Source organism: Indicator indicator, chromosome 19 (genome assembly GCF_027791375.1).
Source record: "Indicator indicator isolate 239-I01 chromosome 19, UM_Iind_1.1, whole genome shotgun sequence".
Taxonomy (NCBI): domain Eukaryota; kingdom Metazoa; phylum Chordata; class Aves; order Piciformes; family Indicatoridae; genus Indicator; species Indicator indicator.
The window spans coordinates 18,238,136-18,262,861 of NC_072028.1; the positions used below are offsets into that span (position 1 = coordinate 18,238,136).

Sequence of the window (24,726 nt, forward strand, 5' to 3'; positions counted from 1 at the left end):
GTTCTGCAGTCACTCTGGGCATCTGTTCAGTGTTCAAGCAAGAATCAAGGAATGGCACCTTCAAAATCCCCAAACACTTCCAGTGAAGGAGAAAAGGCTATCATTACAGCACTGTGGTGCTAAACAGACACTGATGGGCCAGTGAGACCATAAAGGTATTGTGGGAAGAAGCAGGATACATGGCTTCACAAAACAAGATTTCACCAACTGCTAGTAGTGTCAGTAGGGTAACTACGACTGCAGGACATAATCTATTTCTGCTGCCCACAGGGTGAGAAATGGAAAAGCTTTTTCCCCCCAGTAACTACACTTTGTTTCCTTGTATCTGGTATGTAGGCGAGGAGTTCTGCACCTGCATGAAAGCCGTGGAATCCACGACCTTGGCTTGCCTCGCTGGCAACTTTCTCTCTGCCTCTTGGTGGTGGTAATCATTCTTTTCTTTAGTCTGTGGAAAGGTGTGAAGACTTCAGGAAAGGTAGAGCTCATATTGTCCTTCTATCTCAACTACATTCTTTGTTTCCTTTAAGCCTCCTAATTTTAGAAAGCAAGAGACTAAATGACTGCTTCTGAGGGATCCTCAGGGAGCAAACCATGTGAGAGGCCTTCAGATATTACAGTGAAAACATACAATCCCATTTCAGCCTTTATTTCATTTACAAGTTTGCCTTCTGTGATGTTCCAACTGCAGGTTTTATTAGTATATGGTGTTCAATTCAACATTAGCAGTCTCATCCAGAAGGTATTTTGAAAGACTGTAAATTGCCTTAAACATGCCTCCTATTTAGCCATGTGTACTAAGGTTCCAACAGTTTAAAATGCTTCGGGTTTAGATAAAAAAATGCCATGACAAGAGACATAGCTCATGAAAGTCATTGGAAATTACTTTGACATCCCTCAGAAAACACCTCAACAGAAGTTCTAGGATTGGATACAGCTGAGAGCTTTTCGTACTTTTCCATGAAAGTATCACCTAACACCAGGCAATGACCGCTCTTGTTTAGTAAATAATGTGTTGAACAGCTAATCAGCAGTCTAACACATAACAGTAATGTCTAAGCACTCTTCTGTCAAAACTGTCTTGTACCTCTAAACATTATGTACATAAAAACTCATGATTTTCCCCAAAAACATCCTGTAGAGTTTCTCCATTGAACTGAATGGACAAAATCAAGACAGGGCCAGCTGTATTTTTCACACATTCTAAAATCTTCTGTAACAGTTGATTAACCTTGGGGATCTCTGTTGTCTGCAGGTTGTTTGGATAACAGCCACTTTGCCTTACGTTGTATTATTTGTCTTGTTAATACACGGAATAACCCTGCCTGGTGCCTACAATGGAATAAATGCATACCTGCACATAGATTTCAGAAGATTAAAAGAAGCCACAGTAAGTGTAGTCTTCTGCTCTTACTCCCTTGTTATTATTAAGCCTGTTGGTTTCGTTATTAAAACTGAAAATTTGAGCAAATTTCTGAAATTATATAGCCACACTTCTGCATAAGCACTAGCCCATTGCCGTGATGGTCTACCTTTCCAACAGTGTAACAGGACTATCTCAGCCTGACCCCAGTTTTCCTATCACAGAAATTAACCTAGTGAACAAAAGTCCTGGCCTATGAAAACCTTGCTAAATCTACTAAATAAGGACTAACTCACCTAATCAAATCATGGTCTTTCAAATTAATGAGATTTTCAGTAGCACAGTGTTATGCTAATATTGAAAGTAACGTACATTGTGCCATGCCATTTAACAATGTTGTGAGATGTTGTTATTACATACAGCAACTCATTAAATATATCCAAACCAACCCCATTCACGGAGTATCTTGGAACTAAGAACTAGTTTATCCATCAAGAAAGCAAGATCTACAAGTATAGTCACTACCTCATGGAATTATCAGCATTTCAGACCTATCAAGAACACTGATGTGACAACTCAAGAGAGATCTTGCCATTGTGGTATTTGACAAATATCATAAATCATTGAGAAGACAGGGGTATCTCTGTGGAGGGGTCACAAGACCATCCAAATGATTACAAAACTGAAAAGCAAAAACATCATTCTACTAGAAAGAAATGGGCTATCTTGAATACTTGCAGCTTTCAGAGACGGCTGTAGTCTGGACATAGTTGTACTGTACATTTCCTATGCATCCTATCTTGAATTTTCTGAATTATTAAAAAGACCTTGAGTGTTAGAATACAGATCTTTTTTATCTACTCCTATCCTTCCTTGGCCTTGTAATATTAAATTTGGTAACTGGAGATTTTGTAATACTAAATTTTTTGAAACTTCAACAACAGAAGTTACCACAAGAAGTCAGACTCCATCTCACACTATTTTGGAATTGACAAACCGAACTTCAGATATGGGACTTGCATCCAGGTTTGTCACCAAGAAGCCACCTCAGTAGATCACTTTTATGCACAAGTATAAATAGAAGGACACAAGGGTGAACAAAGGAGGTGCTTAAGTTTTTCTTAGAGATGTTAAGTGCCGTTTGGGGAGTGGAATCACAAATTGTTGGTGAGTAATTGGAATGCTCTAAGGTTTTTTAGGAGAGCAGTGGCAGGGTCCTCTATTGGTCATTACTTTTTGTGACTTACAACTAGAAATCTGTGGAGCTGTACCAGGTTGCATCACCTCAAAATCTAGGCCTCCATAACCATAGCTGCCTTCTGCTTTTGGAAGGATATTCTATGAACTGCTCCTTGCCTTAACATTTCTGCAGCTGCTATTTGGATGAGCCTAAAGGTATGTTTCTAAAACTACATTTTTCAGACAGTAACAAAACCAAGTTGCTCTAGAATAATAAAAGACTAAAGATAAGTTATTAAAAGTTGCACAGACTGCTTTGTTACATCAGGTTTTCTCCTGTTCAGAGGCTGGGATACCTGGCTCTGCTGCTGCAATAAGCCTTTGTTTAATCTTTGTCCTCAGGCTGCAAATAAGACTCCTGCTTCAGTTCTACATCAATGCATTCCTGATTCTTTCTGATGTATGATTTTTCTCTCCATAAATAAACAATATAACAAATAAATATTTTAAATTACAAACAGTAATGACCAACAGAGGGCCCTGCCACTGCTCTTCAAAAAATCTTAGAGCATCCTGATCACTGTCAAGGTCTACAGTTAGCAAGCCCTGAGACACCTCAGTTTTCAGTTTTGAATCCACAGGGTATCTCTATAAAAAGGGGAGAAAGCTATTCACTTGGGGATCTCTTAACCAGACCATTGCTTAGCTATGTTACTTGCTGAAAGTCCAGGAGCTATAAAGTCACGATGCTCATCTCCACTGTACAAATGCACACATGAAACATCTGTGTGAAACAGCAGCTACGCTGCTAAAGGATCAGTGTTAAATACAGAATTAAATCAGACACTTGCTCTTTCGTACACCCTCACAAGTCTCCTGAAGATTGCATGCTATCTGGAGGTGCACAAAATGTTTCTTCCCCACAAAGAACAATAATTCTTTAAACCCATGTACACAAGAAAAAATATGAACAAAAGTTATAATGGCATGAACAACTATGAAGAAAGCTGGAAAGACTGCATGTGAAGACAATACTGAACCATAAAATCCATTAGCCTGTGCCGTCAATCAGAAACCATCCAGCTGAAGTGACCAGAAAACGTGGGAGGAAACTGCAGAACGATCAGCCCCACTTTCTATTTCACATCCTGCTTTGTTGTAACCCAGGCAATCTTTTGCACTTGGTCTTATTTCTAAAGGAATTTTTCATTTCTGCTCTTTTTTTTTTTTCTGTTCATCCGGATCTTCTCAATTTGTTTCCTAATCACATACTATGAGCCAAGACTTACTCAACAGATACATAAGCACATGTGTAACTCCCCTGGTAGGCAGCAGGTGCTTGCCCCTTATTTGAATCAAGAGGTCTTAAGCACATGTTTAACAGTGCTCGGATAGTAAGAAAGGAGACATATAAGTACAGCTCCACTAGCAAGACACAGAAGAGATAGAGAACCACTAAAATCACCTTATGGTAGCAGCATGGAGATTTAGCTACACTTTAAGCAAAATTTATTCTAAGAAAATGTCAGGAACTTCATTAATAATATGAGTTATGAGAAATTTAAAAAAAAAAACAAGAACAACTATAGAAGACTTTGCATCCCTCCTTCTGCACTCTCATCCACAGAAACACTCTCCAGAGAGCACAATCCTATTTGAACTCAGTCTTTGTGGGGAGATAGAAGACTATGACATAACTGGTCATATAAAAGGAATGAGCATGAAATTAATTTTACAGGATTGTTTTGTTATTTAGTAAAAGAAATCCATGATACCAAAAAGCCCCAAATAGCAATTTGAGTAAAAATAATGCTCATCTACTGCTTTTCAATAAACATATTATCCTTTAAGTAATTAACTCTCAATGGTTCATAAAATTAAGTTTCTCCACAAATTCGGAGTTTAATAAATGATTCACAGCCCTTAGCAGGCAGTACCTGAAACCATCAATCAGCAACATTCAGAAAAAACCCAGCTCACTAGCATAAATGGGTTCACATGGCATTCTCTCTTTTTCCACTGGGCCAAATGGGAAAGCTTAGGACTAAAATCCCAATACAGATGGAGCTCATAAGCTTAGGTTTGTTTGAAAGCTGCTGCTGAGTAGATAGACTGCATCTGACTTGTAAAGATGGAAGGAGATTAAGTGCTTTTCATAGTCTCGAACACATGGCAGATTTAACATTGAAAGGCACCTTTTGAGAAATGTTGAGTATTATTCACTCCACTGGCTTTATTACCCTTGTTGAAGATATCTATTTAAATATCTCTGTTTAACAACTGTGTAAGTGAAACCCTCACTAGCCAGGGCAGGCTATTTTCAGGCTTCTGATGGAGGAGACCAGCACTGTGGCACTGCTCTTGACTGCTGTCTGCATACCTTGAGTGAGTGGATGTTTGGCTGAAGGGTCACTTAGAAAATGTTACAGTATTAAAAACATGTGTTCCCTAGTGAATAATCCTTCAAACGACCAAACTGCATCTAAACTGACATTTAGTGACTATCACAGGAATAACTCCTGTGGGAAAGGTGACAGATGACCTGCACAGGTTTGTTCACAGCATGTCAGTCTTTCTTCAGCTTCTGAAATAAGAAAGCATCACATAAAGCATACTAACAGTCCCATGAAGAAAGTTGTCTTATGGGAAAGAAAACATCCCATTACTCTTGACCCATTAGCCGTTTTGGGGTTTGTAGTTGTACATTCCAAACTCACTTGGAACAAAAACTATTGCAAGTGTATTTGAGTCACCCAAAGGAAAAATCATGTAATCATTTCAGTACTCAGTAAATGCTCATAAATACAGACCCAACCGGCACACTCCACTGTTGTAGCAGAGTGCATGCATTGAGAACTTGCCCACTGCTTTGGCCCTTAGGATTACAGGTTAAGCCATTCCAGACCATGACTCTGCTCCCTGTGATGTCTCATGGGGGCTGAGAAGCACTTCCACTCCCAAAAGCATGAATGGTAACAATTTTTCAATAGACAGCTGTTCTGTACACTTCTGGCATGTATCTTTTGGACTGAACTGACACTGATAATGTTGGTGTCATTATGCAGGTGTGGATTGATGCAGCTACTCAGATATTTTACTCCTTAGGAGCCGGGTTTGGTGTTTTAATTGCATTTGCCAGTTACAATAAGTTTGACAACAACTGTTACAGGTAAGACAGCCTATTCTTTCATACTGCTTCAGAATGCTACTATTTTAATGCAACTGGATTAAAAACTAAGCTATCTTGTTATCTTCAGTCATTTATTAATGATGGTCAGTCTTGTGCAGACATAGCAACCAACCCAAATCTTGAAACACCATCATCTTACTGAAGTTAGATCAACAGGAACCTGCCAAGATATCTGCTGTGCAGCAAAACAGATTGGCATTAGGTTTGCACTTTAGACAGCTGTGTAAACTGTGCTTGTGTTTGCCTTTCAAAAGTACCATTAAGTGCAACGGTGAACGCAGAATGAAATCTTATTGGTCCAGGAATGAAAAGCAGAAGGATTCCAGTTTCCAAAAGTGTTTCTGTGCTTTGGGATAACATTTCTGGTATTTTATGTTGAGCTCAAATTTACGAATGCACTTTAAATCAAGTCAGTTTGTAAGTGTTTTGCTGAATCACCGCCATGGAAATTCAACCAGAACTGCTCAAGTTTTGTTAACATTCCATTTTGGAATGAAAACAAGCATCAGTTTAAATTTTCCCATGCAATACAAATTCAGAAAGTACATGCATTATAAATACACTGTGAACTGAAGGATGGGGGGAAAAAAAAAAAATCAAGTGAAAAGGTACAAGAAAATATATAGACTTGAATTGCTTTAAACAGATCAAAAGCCAAAATCATGGAATACTTTGGATAACTTCAGAAAACTTAGCCCTGAGCAACTTTAAGATGCTGATTATTTGTTGTAGGTAATATTGCCAGGTTTGAGAACCCTGCCACAGCAGTCTTCATAAATAACATTTATTGTCTTCTGCAAGTAGTTTTGCATTAATCTCACAGCAGCTCCCTATATTATCTGCTCACACCAACTGATGAATAGTAAGGCTCTGACACTTCAGGACAGTCTTGCTGTGTTATAGCCACCTGCTACGATAATGACCTTACCCTTTAATAACAGTATTTGCTATAGCTTTGTGGATTTTTTTTAATAGAATTCAGTTTTAAATCAAAATAGCAAATCGAAGTAGGTCATTTCCTAGCACTGTATGCTGATTTGAACTTTTGATCATCAGGATTCAGCATTTTCACAAGTTTCTTCCTGTTGCTGTAAGAAAAATCCCATCTAGTTCTTAAAGTGTTTGGCTTTTTTCTTCACTGGGATGTTCTTTTCTCCATCATCAGGGATGCTTTGCTGACTAGTACCATAAACTGTGTCACAAGCTTCATCTCAGGATTTGCAATTTTTTCCATACTGGGCTACATGGCTCATGAGCACAAAGTTAAAATTGAGGATGTAGCTACTGAAGGTAGGAAGTTAATTTTATACAAGGTTTATCCCTTTCTGTCCACCATTTCTTTGCAAATGTGTTTACAAATAAGCATGTGAAAATCTCATGGAAATTACCTGAATTAACTCACTTGGAACTAGAACTCTGTGTGTAAATGTCTTGCTGAAAAATGAACTCTGAATTGTATTGATGCACCTTACCTACTGAAGTTCCCCATCTGCACAAGTTTGGCCTCTGCAACAGGCATTTATCACTACACAGTATCTTGTGAAGGTATTGCTGTTTACTGCCATAGGTTATTGGTTTGGATGGTTCTGGTAAACTTAGCTGTAGAATCCTTTCACGGGTAACAGGTCACTCATTATTTGAGCTCCTGAATCTCTCATCATATCTGAGACGTCTCCTGCAAAACACTGGAGCCCATATCCACAAGGTTTCTTTGCAATTACATCACTGAAAAACAGCTAGTAAGGTTGTGAATCCCCTGTAACATTATTAGAAGTGGGGAAACAATGGGATAGATTTTTCTCTCTTTTGTTTAATACAAAACTGTAATGAGTACCTTATTAAAACGTTTTGGATATATTTTTGGTACAATGCACATTTTGTTTCAACAGCTACTCAGTATGAGGTGGACTGATATAAATTATAGCTAAATTGACTTTCACCGTATTAAAATAACACTTTTCTGAAGCTAAGAAACATAATTTATTAAATATTTTTTCTTTTCTATTTCAGGAGCTGGTTTAGTTTTCATCCTGTATCCCGAGGCAATTTCAACTCTTTCAGGATCTACATTTTGGGCTGTGGTATTCTTCATCATGCTCCTCACACTCGGTATCGACAGTTCTGTAAGTATTTTTTTCTTTCAGCCTTGACATTTTTCCTTTACTTACATTCTGAACCGGAGGGGTATCAACCTTAAGCAGAGGATTCATTAAGCTTCAAATAAGCATTCTGTACATTCCCCAAAACTGTTTTCACCATCACAGCCAACATACCAATAGTATTTCCCCTGGCAGTATATTTAAAGACTCACAATATTTAAGAGGCCTAGGAAAAGATGTGATCTTTAACAAGCCCACAAATAATTACTCACTGCTACTTTTTTTTTTGACCTTACAGAGGGGCTCTTCATCAACAATTATTATTTAAAGGTATGACATAACATCAATGCTATGAACTATTACTACTACAATCGTGCAGGAAGGTTTTCAACTCTACTTCCAAAACATAAGCCACAGTAAGACTTTCCATAGAGTGGTTTCTAGAAGAGATTTGTACAAATGCTGAAATTCATTAATCTGCACAAGGCAGACAAAGACTGAAGGCAATCTAATATTTTCCTGCATGCAATGAATCAGAATTTCCTATATATGTATCCACAATGTAAAACTCACACCTAAATATTTCCATAGTGGTTTCATTATGCTTCTATCTTACTGTAAAATGTTTAGTCTAACAAATACATTCACTCTTTCCATAATGTGATTACTTTTACTGTACCATGATATTCAGGATCACAGAAACATCAACCCAGAAAATATCACAAGTCTCCTGACAACTTTTGTAGGGCTTCGTTCTTGCTAAAGAACCCTAACCCTAAAGGTTGATTAATTTCTGGGGAAAACAATCTTTAAAGGATAGTGAACCATGAACAAATGTTTTCAGAAGCATTGGGGTTTCCTGCAACTCTAAAGTACAGAATTATCTTTTGTAGCCCTGAATGTACAAAGCTGGCCTAGGAGTTCCTTGCTGGAAATGGCAAAATGCAGCGATCCCATTGCTTACAACTTCAGAAAACTTCATTCATTTTAAAAAACAAGAAAGGAGAAGAATGAGTTGACATGGAGGACAACAGAGCAAAAAAAAAAAAAAAAAAAAGGAGTTTGCAGCAGGAAACTTTGATAATCATTGGCACTTAGCTGAATGTGACCTTACGGAGTTAGATCTGAGCTGTAAAGTGTCAGATTCAGTTCCAAACGTTTCCAAAGTGCCTGGATTTTTGGATTACAGCACAGGGTCAATTAAGTTTTTCTTTAGACACCAAGATCTGGATCCTTATTCAGAAGTTTGAGGCAAGAATACGTCTGGGTTTGTAGCCCAGCCATTTTTTCAACTGTAAGCAAACATGAAGGACGGCAGGGAAAAGTTTGGCACAGTGAAAGGATACAAATGACCAGTAAGAACAGGGCAGAATTAAGAAGAAAATACAGGCTCAGAAATGTTTCGATCCAAAAGAGTTAACTTAGCAACAGCAATACATTTAAGGCAGTGTAAAGAAATAATCTGTCTAGGATTTTTCATCACTTACCCAAGAAAACTTAGGTCAAGCAGTGTTTTTTATGATGGTCTTTTCAACTCTCCTCCAGCATTTGACTGCTCAAGCCCTGAAAGAAAAATGTAAATTTTTAAAGCTAAAAATCAAACAACCCTAAAGCTAGAGGGGAATAATAATGTATAAATATATTTATTCATGCATATAAGTCTGCATTGGCACAGAAATACAGACATCTGTACAAAAAAGTAACTGTCAAAATGTTTAAGCTAAGAGAAATCTGATCATGCAAGTTTGAGTAAGCAGCAATGAAAAGGACAGAAAATGGAACAAATGTTTGCAAACAGTTTTTAGAGTAGATATCTAGCTTGACATAGGGAATTAACAAGGTGTGTAAATCATAATACATTAAGAAGTGGTCCTTTGCCAAAATAAGACAAGCTACATCTTTCCATTCCCACCTTCTTCAAGATCTTTAAGTACCGACACATTAATAACTTCTAAGAATGTAAAATATTAACCCATCTTAAATGAAGGCCACTCACCGATGCTCCCACTAAACATTAGAAGATAAAAGCCTGCACTAGGTTCTGGGACATTTTACTTGTGAACATCAGTTACCTTAATAAAGAAAGAAAGAAATGTACTGCCTAAAATAATTAGGTTTTAGACAGGAATCATTCAAATTCTAGAGAGGTAACTCTCTGCCACTGATTTCAACCAGCGATGTGGGTTTCATCAAATTTTTTACAGTGGAAGGACAGGAAGGACATTAGCACCTGCTAACCAACTATTGTACTGCACCAAGCACTCCAGGCCTTGTCATGATCTTTCAGCATCAGAAAAAGCATGGAATCCAGCCTCCACAAAATAATAAAATTATTTGCTATGACAGGATACTAGAATTCATTTTCAAAGCTTCTTGGTGGAAGGGGGCAGAAAGTAAATCAAAATTCATAACCACGTACATTAGCCAGCAATTTCCATTAAGACCTAGAAAGTAACTTTCCTGTGTTACAAAATAATGGCTAACCATCATTAACTTCTAGAAAACAAAAGTAAAATTCTTTCATGCTGTAAATAAATAAATAAATAGCTACACAGTGATTCTCCTGGGTCTGTAATGACTTCTGCCAAACTGCATGTGGTTAATTGATGGCTCAACTGAATCTTTGTTCAGTACATTTTCCCCAGGTGCTTGTTGTGTCTGTCTTTATATTGGAAATCTCTTAAGGAGTTTGTTCCTTAAGCTACCAGCTTTTCCCCCAAAGTATTTTAAGATGTGTATTATTTTTCCCAACGTACTGTCTGCTAACTGTCCTGATGAGTCAATAAAGGGTCCATGCAGGATACAGCTCTCAAGGCAACATGCATGGCATTGATGTCCAGTTGCCTGATTCAGTTCTCTACCATGAGAAAGCAAACGCCAGTTACTTACAGCTGAAATGTCAGAAATCATGTAGTGGTTGGGAATTAATTACACAAGCTGCTTTATGTTCTTTGGTCAGTAGTGTTTAACCAGAGCTCTTGCCTTCCCTTTCTCAGATGGGAGGAATGGAGGCTGTCATCACCGGCTTGGCAGATGATTTCCAAATTCTGAAGCAGCACAGAAAGCTCTTCACCTTTGGTGTTTCTTTTGGCACTTTCCTACTAGCCCTTTTCTGCATCACCAATGTAAGTGCAACAAAGATACCTTAAAAATTCAGTTAACCTCATCAGAAATCTGCATAGGCTCAGGCGACTCTTTTTGTTATAAATTTTAATTCTTAGACAACTTTATGGTCAGAACATTACTGTTAGTCTTACCTACATGAGGCTACCATGCTTTTTTTGTACAAGACCATTAGCTATCAACCGAACCTACAAGCCTGTGTTCCAAAGAACTGAGCTATTGCTTCTTTCATTTGGTTTTATGTGTTTTGGGTTTTTTTTAAACTCCTTCAATAGGAAGGTGCTGAGTGCTTACTCCTACACATCTTATTAGTCTGAGGAACTAAGAATTTCAAGTGTCCAGATCCTTAGTCATCTTGCTGTTCTCTTCTTGAAGCAAATACTAAGCACTCACTTCTTGTGAAAGCAGTTTAGAATAATGATCTCCTCTCCCTTATGGCTTCTTAATGTTCCTTCGTAAACCTAGATCTCATCTCTTATTCCTAACACCACGGAAAGCACACAGATAACTTACCCTGAACATCTAATAACCTCTATTTATCACCACCACCATCCAGAATGATTTGCCTAATGAGGCTTTTGACAACTAACTGAAGGATCAGTCATAGAGTTCTAGGTTAGAGAGAACTCTGATTTCTTTTGCCAAAAGAAAAAAAAAATTATGAAAAAACCCTGTAAGCAAGATGCCAAAAGTGTCAGAACACAACTGAAACTTGAGATCGCCACTATGAAAGCAGATGTGCTGAATCTCTCCTTCCCTAAAATATCCCAATATTTTTCCTCAAACTAGAAAACATTTGAGACACTAAAAACAGGTATCTCAATTTAAAGACTGTCCTTTTCTTACCATGCTATCCCAATTGTTATCTAAGGAACTGAACATGTTTCTTCATTATTCAAAGTTTAAAACAGAATAAAACTTCCCAAAGCACATGATCAGAAGGAACTCAGCGGTTAAGAACCTGAACTCAGTGCAATTCCACTGTCTTCAAGTGAGCTAAAGCAGTTCAAGATAACAACCTACCTCTAGCTTTTAAGTAATGCACTTGCTTAGACTTAAGTTCACCCCTCCAGCTGGAAAGTACACCACCACCCAGACTTGTCCAAAGATACTGGTTCACGTAGCTGAAGAAGAACATTTCTAATGTGTACAAAATTAAATCCCCTTGCATTAAACTAATCTGCTTGAGTTTGTTTTCAACTCATTTCATAAAAAATCATATTTACCATTCACTTCACTACGTTTGATAGTGATAACATTCATTTAGAGCAGGTGTAGGAGCAAAAACAAGAGGTCAAACTCAAACGTCAGTCAATAAGCAACATTTTCTTTCCAACACAACAAACAAAGTTCATTTATTTTCCGTACAAGACCCCAGAGAATTTAAAACCTAGACAAGGCCTAAGCACTGTTCTCTCTATTTTTGTAAATATGCACAGCTGTTTCATAAACCATCTTTTTGTTAAAAAAAATAAAAAAGACTGCGGAGATAAAAATCACCTAGAGATCTCAACAGTACAAGCACTAGTTAAACCACTGTTCAAAACAGTTCCTCCCATTCAGAACAGGTCTAGTCAGATAAAGTTTAGTTGTAAGAGAAGACTTTAATAAAAATCTGCTGCGACTGCTAACATTTCACTTGTTTACCCGTGACAAAATGTCCTGAAACTCTTGATGCAGGTTCATTTTGAAACAAATAAACATACCATGGTCTTCCATTCCTCATTAAGCCCAAACTAAATAAAATGAGAGGTAGTGTACACGAATTCATACCACTTCATAAAATGACACCAGAAGTAGTCAAATTGCCTTTATTTTTTTTTTAAATGAGTCAAGACTTCAGTAACAGCATTTTCAGTTCTCAGTTCTGAACCACTGAAGAACAGAGACATGTTGTGAAGGAAGATGATCTGGTTTGCTCCTTCCACTGAAAAAAGCTTGCTAATACCACATCCAAAAAAGGGAGCAGAGGTGCTTCCACACTGGACTGGTAACATGGAACCACTCCCTTTGCAGGAACACTGGGAAGGAGAGATGCAAGCAGAGAGACAGGATTCCCTGGACAGATTCACTGGACTACAGAATAAGGACTCTTAGGAAGAAACTGAGTGATAATGGCTTGAGGAAACCCTAGCAGTGCTCCATTCCTGACAGTAATTCAGGAAGACCTTCATTAACTGCTGCAGACAGTTCTACAAGCTGCTGACCATTTCCCCAAACAGGCACTGCCTTCAGCTTCCAAGAGCACTCATGATTCATTCCAAGATGAGGTTTCTTTTCCACACCTAGGAGAGGATATAGGTGAAAGGAAGCCTCTTCAGAAGAGTTGCAAATGTGAACCTGTCTGCACCATCAGCTTTCTAGTAAGATACATAGGTTAAGATAGTGTTTCAAGTGAAGCATATTCCTATTAACCAGACACTAAATTACTGAGGTGATTCTAACTTCCTTTTGTTCATCTTTTAACTCCTCAACGCTAGGGTGGAATTTATGTCCTCACACTGCTGGACACATTTGCAGCTGGGACTTCAATATTGTTTGCGGTTCTAATGGAGGCAATTGGAGTTTCCTGGTTCTATGGTAAGCACTTCGTTTTGCACTTCAAAATTAAAAAAAAAAATCTAACAAATTTTTTTTTCTAAACTCCATGTGCTCATGACAATCTTACACATTGTTTTAAGGGAAAACAGTACGCCTTTGTATACATGAAACCATGACAAGCCAGGTTTCATACAGTGAAAGGATTTCATACACAGACAGGGTTAGTAAAATTATCAAGACCTTCAAAAATAATATCTAATTTTCTCCAAATAAAGCAATAGGACCTTTTTATCTTATATCCTTTCCAAGTCACCTCACTGCAACAGTTCAAATTACTTGTTACATCTGAAATCGCCTGCTGCTAGATTATTTAAGTTTCTTGAGCTTTTTTTTCCCTCTGATTTCCTCTTAATTCTCATGTCATTCTTTCAGGAAGGTCACGTCTCTCATTACTACCAGTTTCAATGTCATAGCAGCCTGCAAATATCCTCCCCACTGAAGTTTGTATTGAACTGGCTGCTCTGATTCCCAGTAAGATTGTTCTTCCCCAAAAATTAATCTTCTTTTCTAATCTCTGTTTATGGTTAATGTATGATTCAGAAAACTCCTGGACGTAAACATTCTTACTGCCGTTTACCTCCTGCAATCACTATTTATCCATCTGTTCTGTGTCACCATCTTCTTCCAGTCAAACTCTTTCTTGCAGTTAAAAACTGTTGATGACTGATGAGAACGGTACTCATGTATAAAACTGTTCTACCTACTAAAAAAAAAACAGTTTTAGCTTTTATGTACTAATGCTGTCACTCAACATCAGCATGAAGCTAACAGCTCGTATGCTGTTCTCTCTGAAAATAGTAGAGGTGCAAGTGTCTTTAACTCCTGTAAAAAAAGTGAATGCAGAAGAGTGATCATGGCTTGGAAGCAGATGGGATTAAAATATTCTTCAGTTAGTAAGATCAAGTTATCCTCTGCTACTATTAAAAGAGGATTTACTGCACTTGACAATAGCTAGGATTTGTACAGACTAAGGCAAGCTTAGTCAAATTTTATTTCTTGCAACTTATGTCCTTCATCGTCCTTTCCTTTCTCCTCCCTCCCTCCCCATAACCAAGAAAATATCCATTCATTTGTCTTAGCAGCTGACAGGTGTTTTTACAGCATGACCTGCTGCTTTATAAAGAATTTATAACAGCCTGGGGTGCTATTTAAACTGATTAAATCTGACATGGTCTTGTCCACCTCTTTCTTCTGATAGACCCCACTTGCCTTAATGACCCAGACAAATATTAAGCCAGCCTGAAGGCAACCACTGACATTTTGGCATAGACCAAAACCATGGACATTCAGTCCAAATTATACGTATGACCAGTTACTGTGAAGTTTGTTCTTGCAAAGGCCAACTGTACATGTAAGAGAAGGGAGTGCCAGCTTGGCTTATTGTACAGACATTATTTCAGTTATGCCGGCTAGCTCGTTACCGTTTCTCCTCTTCTACAACCCTGATATCATTGCTCTGGTGAATGTTCTAAGAAACTAGATGAATGCTTTCAAGAACTGGAAAAATACAAGCCCTGTGGGTGCCATCATCTCTAGCTATAGCTAAGTTCTGCTTTAGAGGTCAATTCTTAGACATATTTGAAGTTGTTTGAAGACATAGTACAGAAAGAGCATGCTGTTGCAAAAACAGTCTGAGAATATGGCCTACTTATTCCCCTTTTCAGCAGAAACTGAGCACCAAGCACTATCTGAGCTCTGGATATGCTTGCATAGAAACCTATAAATAAAATTTTTGAAGATATCTAGTCCTGTCTTTGACCTTCTACACTAATAAATTTCACTCAGTATTCGTAGCAGTGGAAATTCAGTCACTGTGAAGTTCACAGAAGGCACTGCAAATAGAATTAGATTAAATTGAAAGAGCATTTGCAGATGCCTTTGGCTATTTTTCTTCACCTGTAGATAATAAAGGGGATGGAAATCAAATAGAAGTTTACACTCAAATGTACAAACCTTGTAAATACATTACATCCTGGCTGCATGTGAAAGACTAACTCAAGCTGTACATTAAATACACTAAATAAATCCAGTTGACCTAACCCACATGAAGTGAAACAATTATTATGGTAAACTATACATCCTCTCTAACAAACATATAGTCATGAGCTATTTACCTAATGGGGTTCAGGATTAAAATTAAACTTTCTCAACACATCAAGTACAATAAATTACAAACTAGTAGTCTGATATGACAGATTGCACCAGAGAGAACTACTTCTCTGTGCCTCTAAGGAATATACACAGAGATAGTTTTCTTTTTAAGGAAAACTGAGAAGGACATTTCCCCCTCATTTTTATAATCAGTGATAACCATCCCATTCTAAAACACTGGTTGGAAAACAGCTTGGGCTTAATTTTTACAAGACACCTCATACTGGTAAATCCAACCAGACTAGAACCAATTAAAAAACCCTGAGAAGTAGCCACCACTCGAATGTACTACAGTCACTATAAAATGCGTGTTTGCTTTGCATAGTAATTCTAGTACATAATGCAAGAATGTGCTCTGTAAGCACTGAAGATGGGAAATATCCCACTGAAGCATCTTCCTAGTTCCTTGGAAGGGTAATAAAAGATGAAATTACATTTGTTGTAGACATAACGAACATTCTGTGATACTCAGTAGAACACTGAGAGATAAGTAACATATGGCATTAAGTGGCACAAATAAGCCTCCTTTGATAAATTAAGAATCATATGAATTCACCTCATTATCAGTAAGCAGTCTATTGAGCAAAGGGTCTGGGTTTTCCTTCAGTGTACTCATAATATTGAATAATTAGGTTACAGTACCACACAACTATTAAAAAAAAAGGCATCTCATTCACAACTTAAACTCTATGTAATCGTGAAATGCCACTTTTCAATGCTATTTGCAACAGGCCCTAAGTACTCATGTGTACAGTGATATCAGACACATCTAGTCATTATTTCATATGTCTTCTGATTTGGAAATCATTCATGACTGCTTTCTGAAAAAGCAGATATTTTGGGGTGTGCCAGTATCTCATCAGTTTGGATTTATGCCAGTCTGATATTCACATCCCTTCTAGGTGTGGACAGATTTAGTGAAGATATCCAACAAATGATGGGTTTCAAGCCAGGCCTCTACTGGAGATTGTGCTGGAAATTTGTTAGCCCTGCTTTTTTATTGGTAAGTGCAAGTAATGATTTTATTGGGGAAAAAATGCTAGTACATCATTTCCTAGAGTACCTCTTGCTAGGTCAGATATTGTCAGGATGAACAGAAGACATTCAAATTTAATTTTTTTCTCTCCTCAATCATATAGGTTATATTTTATAGAATACAGTTTAGTTGTGAAAGAGAAACAAATTGTGACTCTGGTCATATTCTGTTCCTTCCCTGTAGCAGGATTTAAATAAAGCAGCTTTTCTTAGGGAATGCTGAATGCTTGGACAGTGTCCTCTCTGTGCCCCCAATATCTGTGTATTAAAAATACATCATTCTGTTGGGAAAATAAACTATCCTGGGATAAAAGATGGTGTTAGCAAGAATTTGTTTTCTGTTGGAGGATGCCAAGATCCCTGAATTGTGGAATGACACCTTAAAAAAAAAAAATATACAACTATACCCAGTTACTAGCTCTGTAAAACACTGAAGAGATGTATTAAATACACGTTCCAAGATGTCTGGTGTGAAAAAACAGGTTCTTCATTTCGTTTGGGGGAAAAAAATCCCAAAATGGGTTGCTTTGTGTAAAGGTTAGATTCAGAACTAAACTAGTTTTATATTAGGATCTTTTCCTAAGCATATTTGTAAATCAAAAGGTCAGGATGAATAATACGGAAATTTGACTCCACTATGATTTCAGGAGACCCTTAAAGCGGTATTGGTATTCTAAAAGTACACTGGCTAGGCTTTTATGACAGCTTTCAGGTGAACTTATTTTTTTAATATCAAAGGTTCTGGCCCAAACTTATCAGTAAGCACTTAAAAGTATTAATTGTCCTTTTAAACTTTTTTATAAAGAAGCTTGCATGGAACTATATTCTGCAGCACTTCAGACAGGCTAACTCAAATAGAATGAAAAAATGCTGCACTAAGCACCTTAGGTTTTGCACTCTAAGAGACTTCAAAATTTACATTTTACAATGAGTTCCAGCAAACTAGCTAGCAACTGCTGAAGTCACTGTCACTCTAACCTTCACATAGCTTAAGTTAGGCCTGCTGAAGCCTATAAACCAAAGGGTCAGAATGAATCTAGGTAATGCGTCTTTTGGCCATCACAATGCACAATTTTTTTTTCCAACTGCAAGTGCTAAACCAGCAACACATCAATGAAATTACTGGATACTAATTCATTTTAAATCCCATGGGAATGATACAACACCGAGCAGTTTTGTTATGGTTGTACATTTTCTCGGTTTTCTGAAAAGCAGTAAGGACCTCACAATCTTGATTTATTGGGGAAACGTGAATATAATTTACCTTCTTATAGCCTGCCTTTTGGGTTCATTATTCCACACATTAAGAAAATAAAACAAATTACTTGAAATTGACCCACATAGTTGAAGTTACAAAGTGCAAACTATAAAGACAGTCACTACCATGAAAAGAGATAGTCCAACATTAGCCTCCATGGTTAGAAACTACAAAAATCTAGAAATTTGGTCACTTGATGTAAGAAATAGCATTTTTACTCCACCTGTATGAAGCACAAACTGCCTCACCAGACCATAGCACAGTAAATAGAAATTAAAGGGAAAAAAAAAAACAAAAAAAAAAACAGATACTGATTCTTTGACATGTATGTAGTTTTGGTTCATTTGGAAAATGTGGTGTAGTGTTTAACAATCCCATGTGTGCTTAGTGCAAGGTGGTCCCTGTTTGGGACTCAACACGCATTATAGACATGACTAGTGATAAATAATAATTCTCTATAAGGAAGAGGTAAGTTGGAGTGGGTCAGGTATCTGAAATTAGGAAATACCATTTGGATGCTTTCTTTCCATACTATCTGAAGCTACATACATCATTCCAAGAGAAATCTCAAGATGGAATTGGTATTTTCTAACCAGATTTCATACTATTAGCTTCCTTTAACCCATTCCATTACTCTCCTTATACAGTCTTTGAAACTCTAGGCTCAAAATACTCTGATTTGAAATAGCTACATGGGACAAAATGTATAGGCCTAGAGAACCAAATTAAGGAGCTGTGTATATCACACAAACTATATGGATTTAACAGGAGGGAAATATGGTGGTTCCCCACGTTTTCCTTCTTCCATCTAGTACTGGACAGGGTAACAGCAGCAGACAAAAACTCAGCTTTGTTTTTCAGGCCTTCAGGTTGCATGACCTGACCCTTCCTCAGTAAATGTAACAAGCTGGAGTATGTGTTATGCCTCTCACTGAAAAATGGATACAAAGCTAAATGAAGCCTACTGCCTCTGAGAAACAAAGAATGGAAAAACAGTGGAACCAGTTTTTCTTGAGTACAGAATCTTGTTTTATATCTGTAACATTAGCTTAAATGAGGCAATAACAATCACTTGATATTCCTACTAAAATTTAAAATAGTCCAAGTCCAGAGTAGCTAAAATGAACTACTAATACTAGTAAATGCATTAAGAACTTCAACAGTTTAAACAGTAAGAGGCATAAAAGATGAAGGTAAATGGTAAAGCTAGGTTGGAATATACCTTAGGGTGGCTGCCTAACTGAACACATGAAATCTGTTTTCCATTAAGTATCTTGATCTCAAAAGTGTGGTTCTTTTTCTTCTTTCCTTGCTAGTTTGTTGTGATAGTCAGCATAATAAACTTCAAGCCTCTGACCTATGATGACTACACCTTCCCTCTCTGGGCAAATCGCATTGGCTGGGGAATAGCATTATCTTCAATGATACTTGTGCCTGCCTATATTATCTATAAATTTATGAATGCACGTGGGACCTTTAAAGAAGTAAGTAGAATGCTAACAAAGTATCATGAAATGTTGCTATGAAATGAAATGGCTGAATCTAAGTTGGCAGTTTGTTTCTCTTACTCCTGAAACTTATTACTCTGAGTGACCTTTAAGATTCAATCATCAGATGAATTAGAGTTTTGATGTAGGATTACTGCAAGCTGTTTGAGTTTCTAGACAGGAATTAGCCCTCCAGGCAGCACCATAATAATTCCAAAAAATTATTTTTGATGGATGTAATTAATCCAGCTGGTAAGATTATATCTTCCTTATTAACCAAAAAACCCACACAAATTATGGTATCTTCATATTCCACTCTGAGGTATGGCCTTCACTCAGTTCTATCTAAAAAGAGTTCAGTCCAAGGTATGCTTTATCACTTTATACTGGAGTGTTGCAAACTTTTAAGTGTACTAAGTTAATTCACATCTCTCTTAGCATTATAAGAGTCTCTAAAGATATATCCACGTGCGGGGAGGGGGAATGTGCCCTGTGTTCAGAATAGCCTTTGTTTATTTAATATGAACCCAACAAGGACAGAAGAAATGCCTTACTGGGTCACAGCAACAGATCCATTTAGCCCAATATTCTGTCTTTAACAGCAGACACTTAGTATTTTATTTTCTCTGCCAAGTATGTAACTTCATCCTCTAGTTACTGGTATTGTTTCAAATCTCTGCCCATGCTAGAATTACTGTTTTCTATTGTGTTCAGCACAGGTATCATAATACCTGAAGAAACTTAATATTCAAGATAGATCAAGATGCTGAAATAGTCTAGAAATCAAGCAAATTCTGATATAGGCACTGCTTGTGGTCTCATCTAGACTGTTTTAACTACTTCAGTAAAAAAAAAAAAAAAAAACACCTCACTTCATGCCTGGTCTGTGCATTAATAAAGCAGAAACTGAGGGAGAATCAATTTGTGCCCAACTTATTCAAACTATTTGCCTAACAGTAAGTTTAGCATTACGATCTTTTAAATTCATTTTTGTGTTTTATATTAATGTATTGATCCTATTTAAAAGAACCAGTTTCTAAGGGGGGTGGAATCTATATTGCCAGACACTGCACCCCCTCCCTACTTTATTTATCAGCTCAAAATGGCACAGGATTAAGATTTACTGATCGTATTAATTTTACCTCCACTGTCATAGTAAATTATCTGTAGTCTTAAAACCTCTACTGGTACTCAAAACTAAGACTCCTTACCATTATACAGCATCATTTTCTATCCCATTACATATAAGTTTATAACTTAAGACTCTCTGACTCATACCTAGTTCTGTTGTTCTCCTTTCCTACTATAGCAAGACACTGGCACTCTCAGGCAAATCACTGAACCGGGCATACCACAGGGAGAACTAGGCAGAAAGTATGGTCTGACCCTTTAGCTACATAAGGCTCATCCTCCTTATAGGTCTGGCAGTCACCTCATTTAATAGTCACCTCAGAAAAGCAACCTAAAGCAGGAACTCCTCTTCATCTGCCCTGTTTTCATCAGCTCCAATATCTCGATGGTGCACACAATTTTTAGTTCTCATTTCTAGCAACCCTGTAAGCCCTTTGTTTTCTTCCATACCTGGTAGTTCACAAACCCATTTTCCAGTACCATTTAAGTGTCAAAGAATAATTTGTAGTGGACCGACACGCTTTTACAAGTTTAGTGATATTGGGATATAGAAGCCTTTGTTGGCCTTCAAGCATCCCTTCCAAACCATTGCATTCTATGATTCTATAATTTTGTAGTGTTGCAAGTTCTGATTTGTCTTTTACAGCTTCTATAGACAGCAACTCTCCAGTTCTTCCACGAGAAATGTAGCAAAGGGCCAGTCTATTGCATCCAAATAACTACTGTAAGATATGGTACCCTAAATTGTGGCTGTCAAAAGCATGGGAAAAGGTACACTTATCTAATGGGAACTCCTTAAGTTGATTGAAAGTTCATGACAAACCAAAATCTACACATGATTCCAAATGATACAGCACATAGCAGTCAAGAGAGATGAGGTGGGAAATAGTACCTCCTTCCTTTCCCACTGGGACTAGGCAACCCCCTTTCAGCACTAACAGTAAAGGGTGCATTTAGAGGATGTAATGTCTACGATACCCACTTATTCCTGATGTTCTTTTCCATATGCACTTGCTAAATATTTGGACTTAGTATTTGCATAAACTTTCTACTGTTACTTCTTATATTAAAGGCTAATACCAAGGGGCATATAATAAGCTTGTTCTCTCAGGAACAAAGTGAAAGGTACATGATGCAGGGATATTAAAGATTTAAGTTACTGTTTTAAATAAAGTTCATGCTATTTTCCTATTATAGATTGGGGATTACAGACAATCTCATTTCATATGGCTGACTTTTTCCTCTTCTTCCCATCTGGTTTAGAGACTAGCTTACTGCATCACACCTGAAAATGAGCACCAACTTGTGGCCCAAGGAAATGTCAGGCAATTTAAGGTTTGTGCTCCTTTCACCGTGCTTCCTCTCCCAATACCAACTCCTTCCTGTCTTAAGCAACACCTACAGGTTTGCTCATCATTGTGGATACCTTCACAGGTCTGTGGTTCTTTTTTTCTACCAGGATGACAAGATGCAGGAAGCTCAGTACAACATGCACCAACTCTGTTGGAAAGCTTTAGGCACCTTCCTTCTTTGACTAAGCAGAACACACAATTTTACAAATCACCTGAATCCAGTATTTTAGGTTGCATCCACATACAGTGAGATGTCACTAAAAGACGAAGGTATTTCCAAACTATTATGTGCATGAGCACAGGTTAGAGCCTCTCCCTCATTTATTGCATAGAAATTTGAAGCTGTGTTTCCTAAAACTCCAATCACATACCATAACAAGTGGTAAACAGCAAAACAAGTATCGTGTCAGAGCTTGGACATTACAGCCATGATGAAACATGCTAGGTTGTGAGGGGCAGGCTTTCCCCACAAGCCTACAGTTGACTAAAAACACTGCTGGAGACTTCTTAGGCAGCCAGGAAACATTACAGGTTCCCAAATACTGCTTTCCTTTTAGCAAATAAAATGAGCTTACTGAATAAAGTCCTGTTTGTAGAAGATAAAAAGGATGCAAATACGAAGCTTATTACATTCATCTGGACCATTTTCTGCCTTCAAAGTTGAAAGCAGCTAGAATTATGCACATCACCTCAAAACATGACCTAGATTTTATAGTGGTGGTTTCTGTTGAAAAAATAAATTTGCTTATTCAAAAAAAAAAAAGCTGTTTGAAGTATAATTTTGATTTTTAAAGAATAATCTAACTGTAGATTTCTGGGATGCAGAATGGAAGGAAAAAGACAAGGCTTCATATTCTCATGACTGTAATTTATTTGATGTGGCCAAGAATGTGTAGTAAAACAGCACCTCTTCCTGCTTTCTCTTTCCCTTATTTCTGCCCTCAGCTGTCTGAGCTACAGCTTTAATATTCCAGCTGTAAGCAATAACTTGGTTGTTCCAGAGGCAGATGTTCCTGTGCACATGGGCTATAAACAACTATTCCTGCACAGTACTGATCTTTTGAACCTAAATCTATAATGGCAAAAATGAAGGAAATTGATTTCACTTACATTAGAAAAGACTGTGTATAGAAGTAAATTCCTAGTGATAACTCAAACCATGACAAACACCAGGGCATATTAATTCGTTTCTGTCTTCAACAAACACCTAAGGACACCTTTTTTTTATTTCTGAAGCATAGTTAGTCCTTTGTTTACAATGTTTGTAGTATCTATATAAAGTATTCACTACCTTAACAAAACAAGTAAAAAGTTTTCCTCTCATATACGGTCAGCAGTCTTAAAACTTCTAAAACTTAAATGAAAACTGACTCAATAGGTTTTATATTCAGCACATTTCTCACTGCAAACTGGAAACCACAGAAATTTAGTTACAATCCATTATTTTGAAACCTCTTTGTAACTCTGTTTTTGTCAGCCAGTGTATTTAAAACATCTCTTATTATCATAATTTGAATCAATAATGTTATTAAGCAACTACTTCTGTTTCCTTACAGCTTCAGCACTGGCTAACAATATGACAACTGACAGCCTGAGGAAAAAGCCAATACTTTAAGCTCAACTGAGAATACAGAAAGTTCAAAGCTTCCTCGATTATGCTTGGACCAGGCGGGCTCAGAGCTCATCTATAGACTCTTTGAGGGAAGACATCTGCTCTCTGTTCTCAATGCCTCCCTTCTATTACTTGGCTTCAAATGATCTTTAAAGACTCAGTTTAATTTTTCTTACATCCTTTGGTGCCATGCGATCCCTACATTGACCAAAACTTGTGAGTTTTGCTATTGGCAGAAGTGGAGGAGGGGGAACCAGAGAAAAAAAGCAATCAACATAAGTTAAATGCTCTTTTATTGTGAAGAAGTGAATTAAACTTTTCTGACAGTAATAATTACTTCAGATATTCATGTCATAACCTGTTTTAAACCAACAACACCTGAACGTTCTTAGATGTAAGGAAAGAGCACATCTCAGTTGTGAGAAAAGAGCAATTTTAACTGTGTACTAATGTCATTAGCTTTCTTGCCATACTATCCTTTGGGATATGAGTTTGCATTCTTCTGAAGTGAAGACTCAGTGCTTCATTTTGAGTGGTTTATTAGTTTCTTCTCTTGGTGAAGAAGGTCGTCTTTGCTATGTATGCCATTCTCTGTCTAATGTAACCGCACAAGCTGAAGAACAGCAGGAGCAGAATTTCTGTTACAGCTACTGAGTACTAGATATGGTTTGATACCACACTGTACTTACTGAAAAACGCAGTCCCATATACCAACATTTGAAATGGCTTTATCATGTAATTCACAGTCTACAGAGGCACCAAAATACCAAGCTTTGGCTTTATTCCCCTGCTGTGAACATCCTATTACTATAATTTAAGATGGATTCATCTACCAAAACATAGTAGGATTATGTTGAATAAATTAGAAGGATATTTTAGGCATACTCAGCTCTCTAAGGCTATTCCAGCTCTTCTCTCTGGTAGTATTATGCAAGGTAGAAGATAAGAGAACAAACTCTGCATTTGGGTGCTGTTAATATTCTGTGGTCACTTTACACTGTAGTATCTTCCCAGTGATCACTACATTTGATGCAAGTTTTGAGTTATTTCTTATATTTCTTTATCACTAGAACTGCAGTAATTTTCAGAGGCAGTAGCTTCTCCACTGAATCCAGCCCAGAGTCTGCCTCAGGACCTGTAAGGTTTTT

At 37.4% G+C, this 24,726-nt stretch overlaps 1 protein-coding gene across 1 annotated transcript in view; it reads left to right on the top strand.

Annotated features, from left to right (window-relative positions):
- Positions 1-23,546, top strand: part of SLC6A2 (solute carrier family 6 member 2) — a 61,125-nt gene extending 37,579 nt beyond the window's left edge. The window contains exons 5-15 of the mRNA XM_054389917.1: positions 337-475; positions 1,253-1,387; positions 5,605-5,708; positions 6,895-7,019; positions 7,740-7,852; positions 10,825-10,953; positions 13,432-13,531; positions 16,606-16,706; positions 19,313-19,480; positions 21,878-21,949; positions 23,523-23,546. Coding sequence (XP_054245892.1) covers positions 337-475; positions 1,253-1,387; positions 5,605-5,708; positions 6,895-7,019; positions 7,740-7,852; positions 10,825-10,953; positions 13,432-13,531; positions 16,606-16,706; positions 19,313-19,480; positions 21,878-21,949; positions 23,523-23,546 — 1,210 coding nt within the window. The remainder of the gene's footprint in view (positions 1-336; positions 476-1,252; positions 1,388-5,604; positions 5,709-6,894; positions 7,020-7,739; positions 7,853-10,824; positions 10,954-13,431; positions 13,532-16,605; positions 16,707-19,312; positions 19,481-21,877; positions 21,950-23,522) is intronic.
- The last annotated feature ends 1,180 nt before the right edge of the window (positions 23,547-24,726 follow it).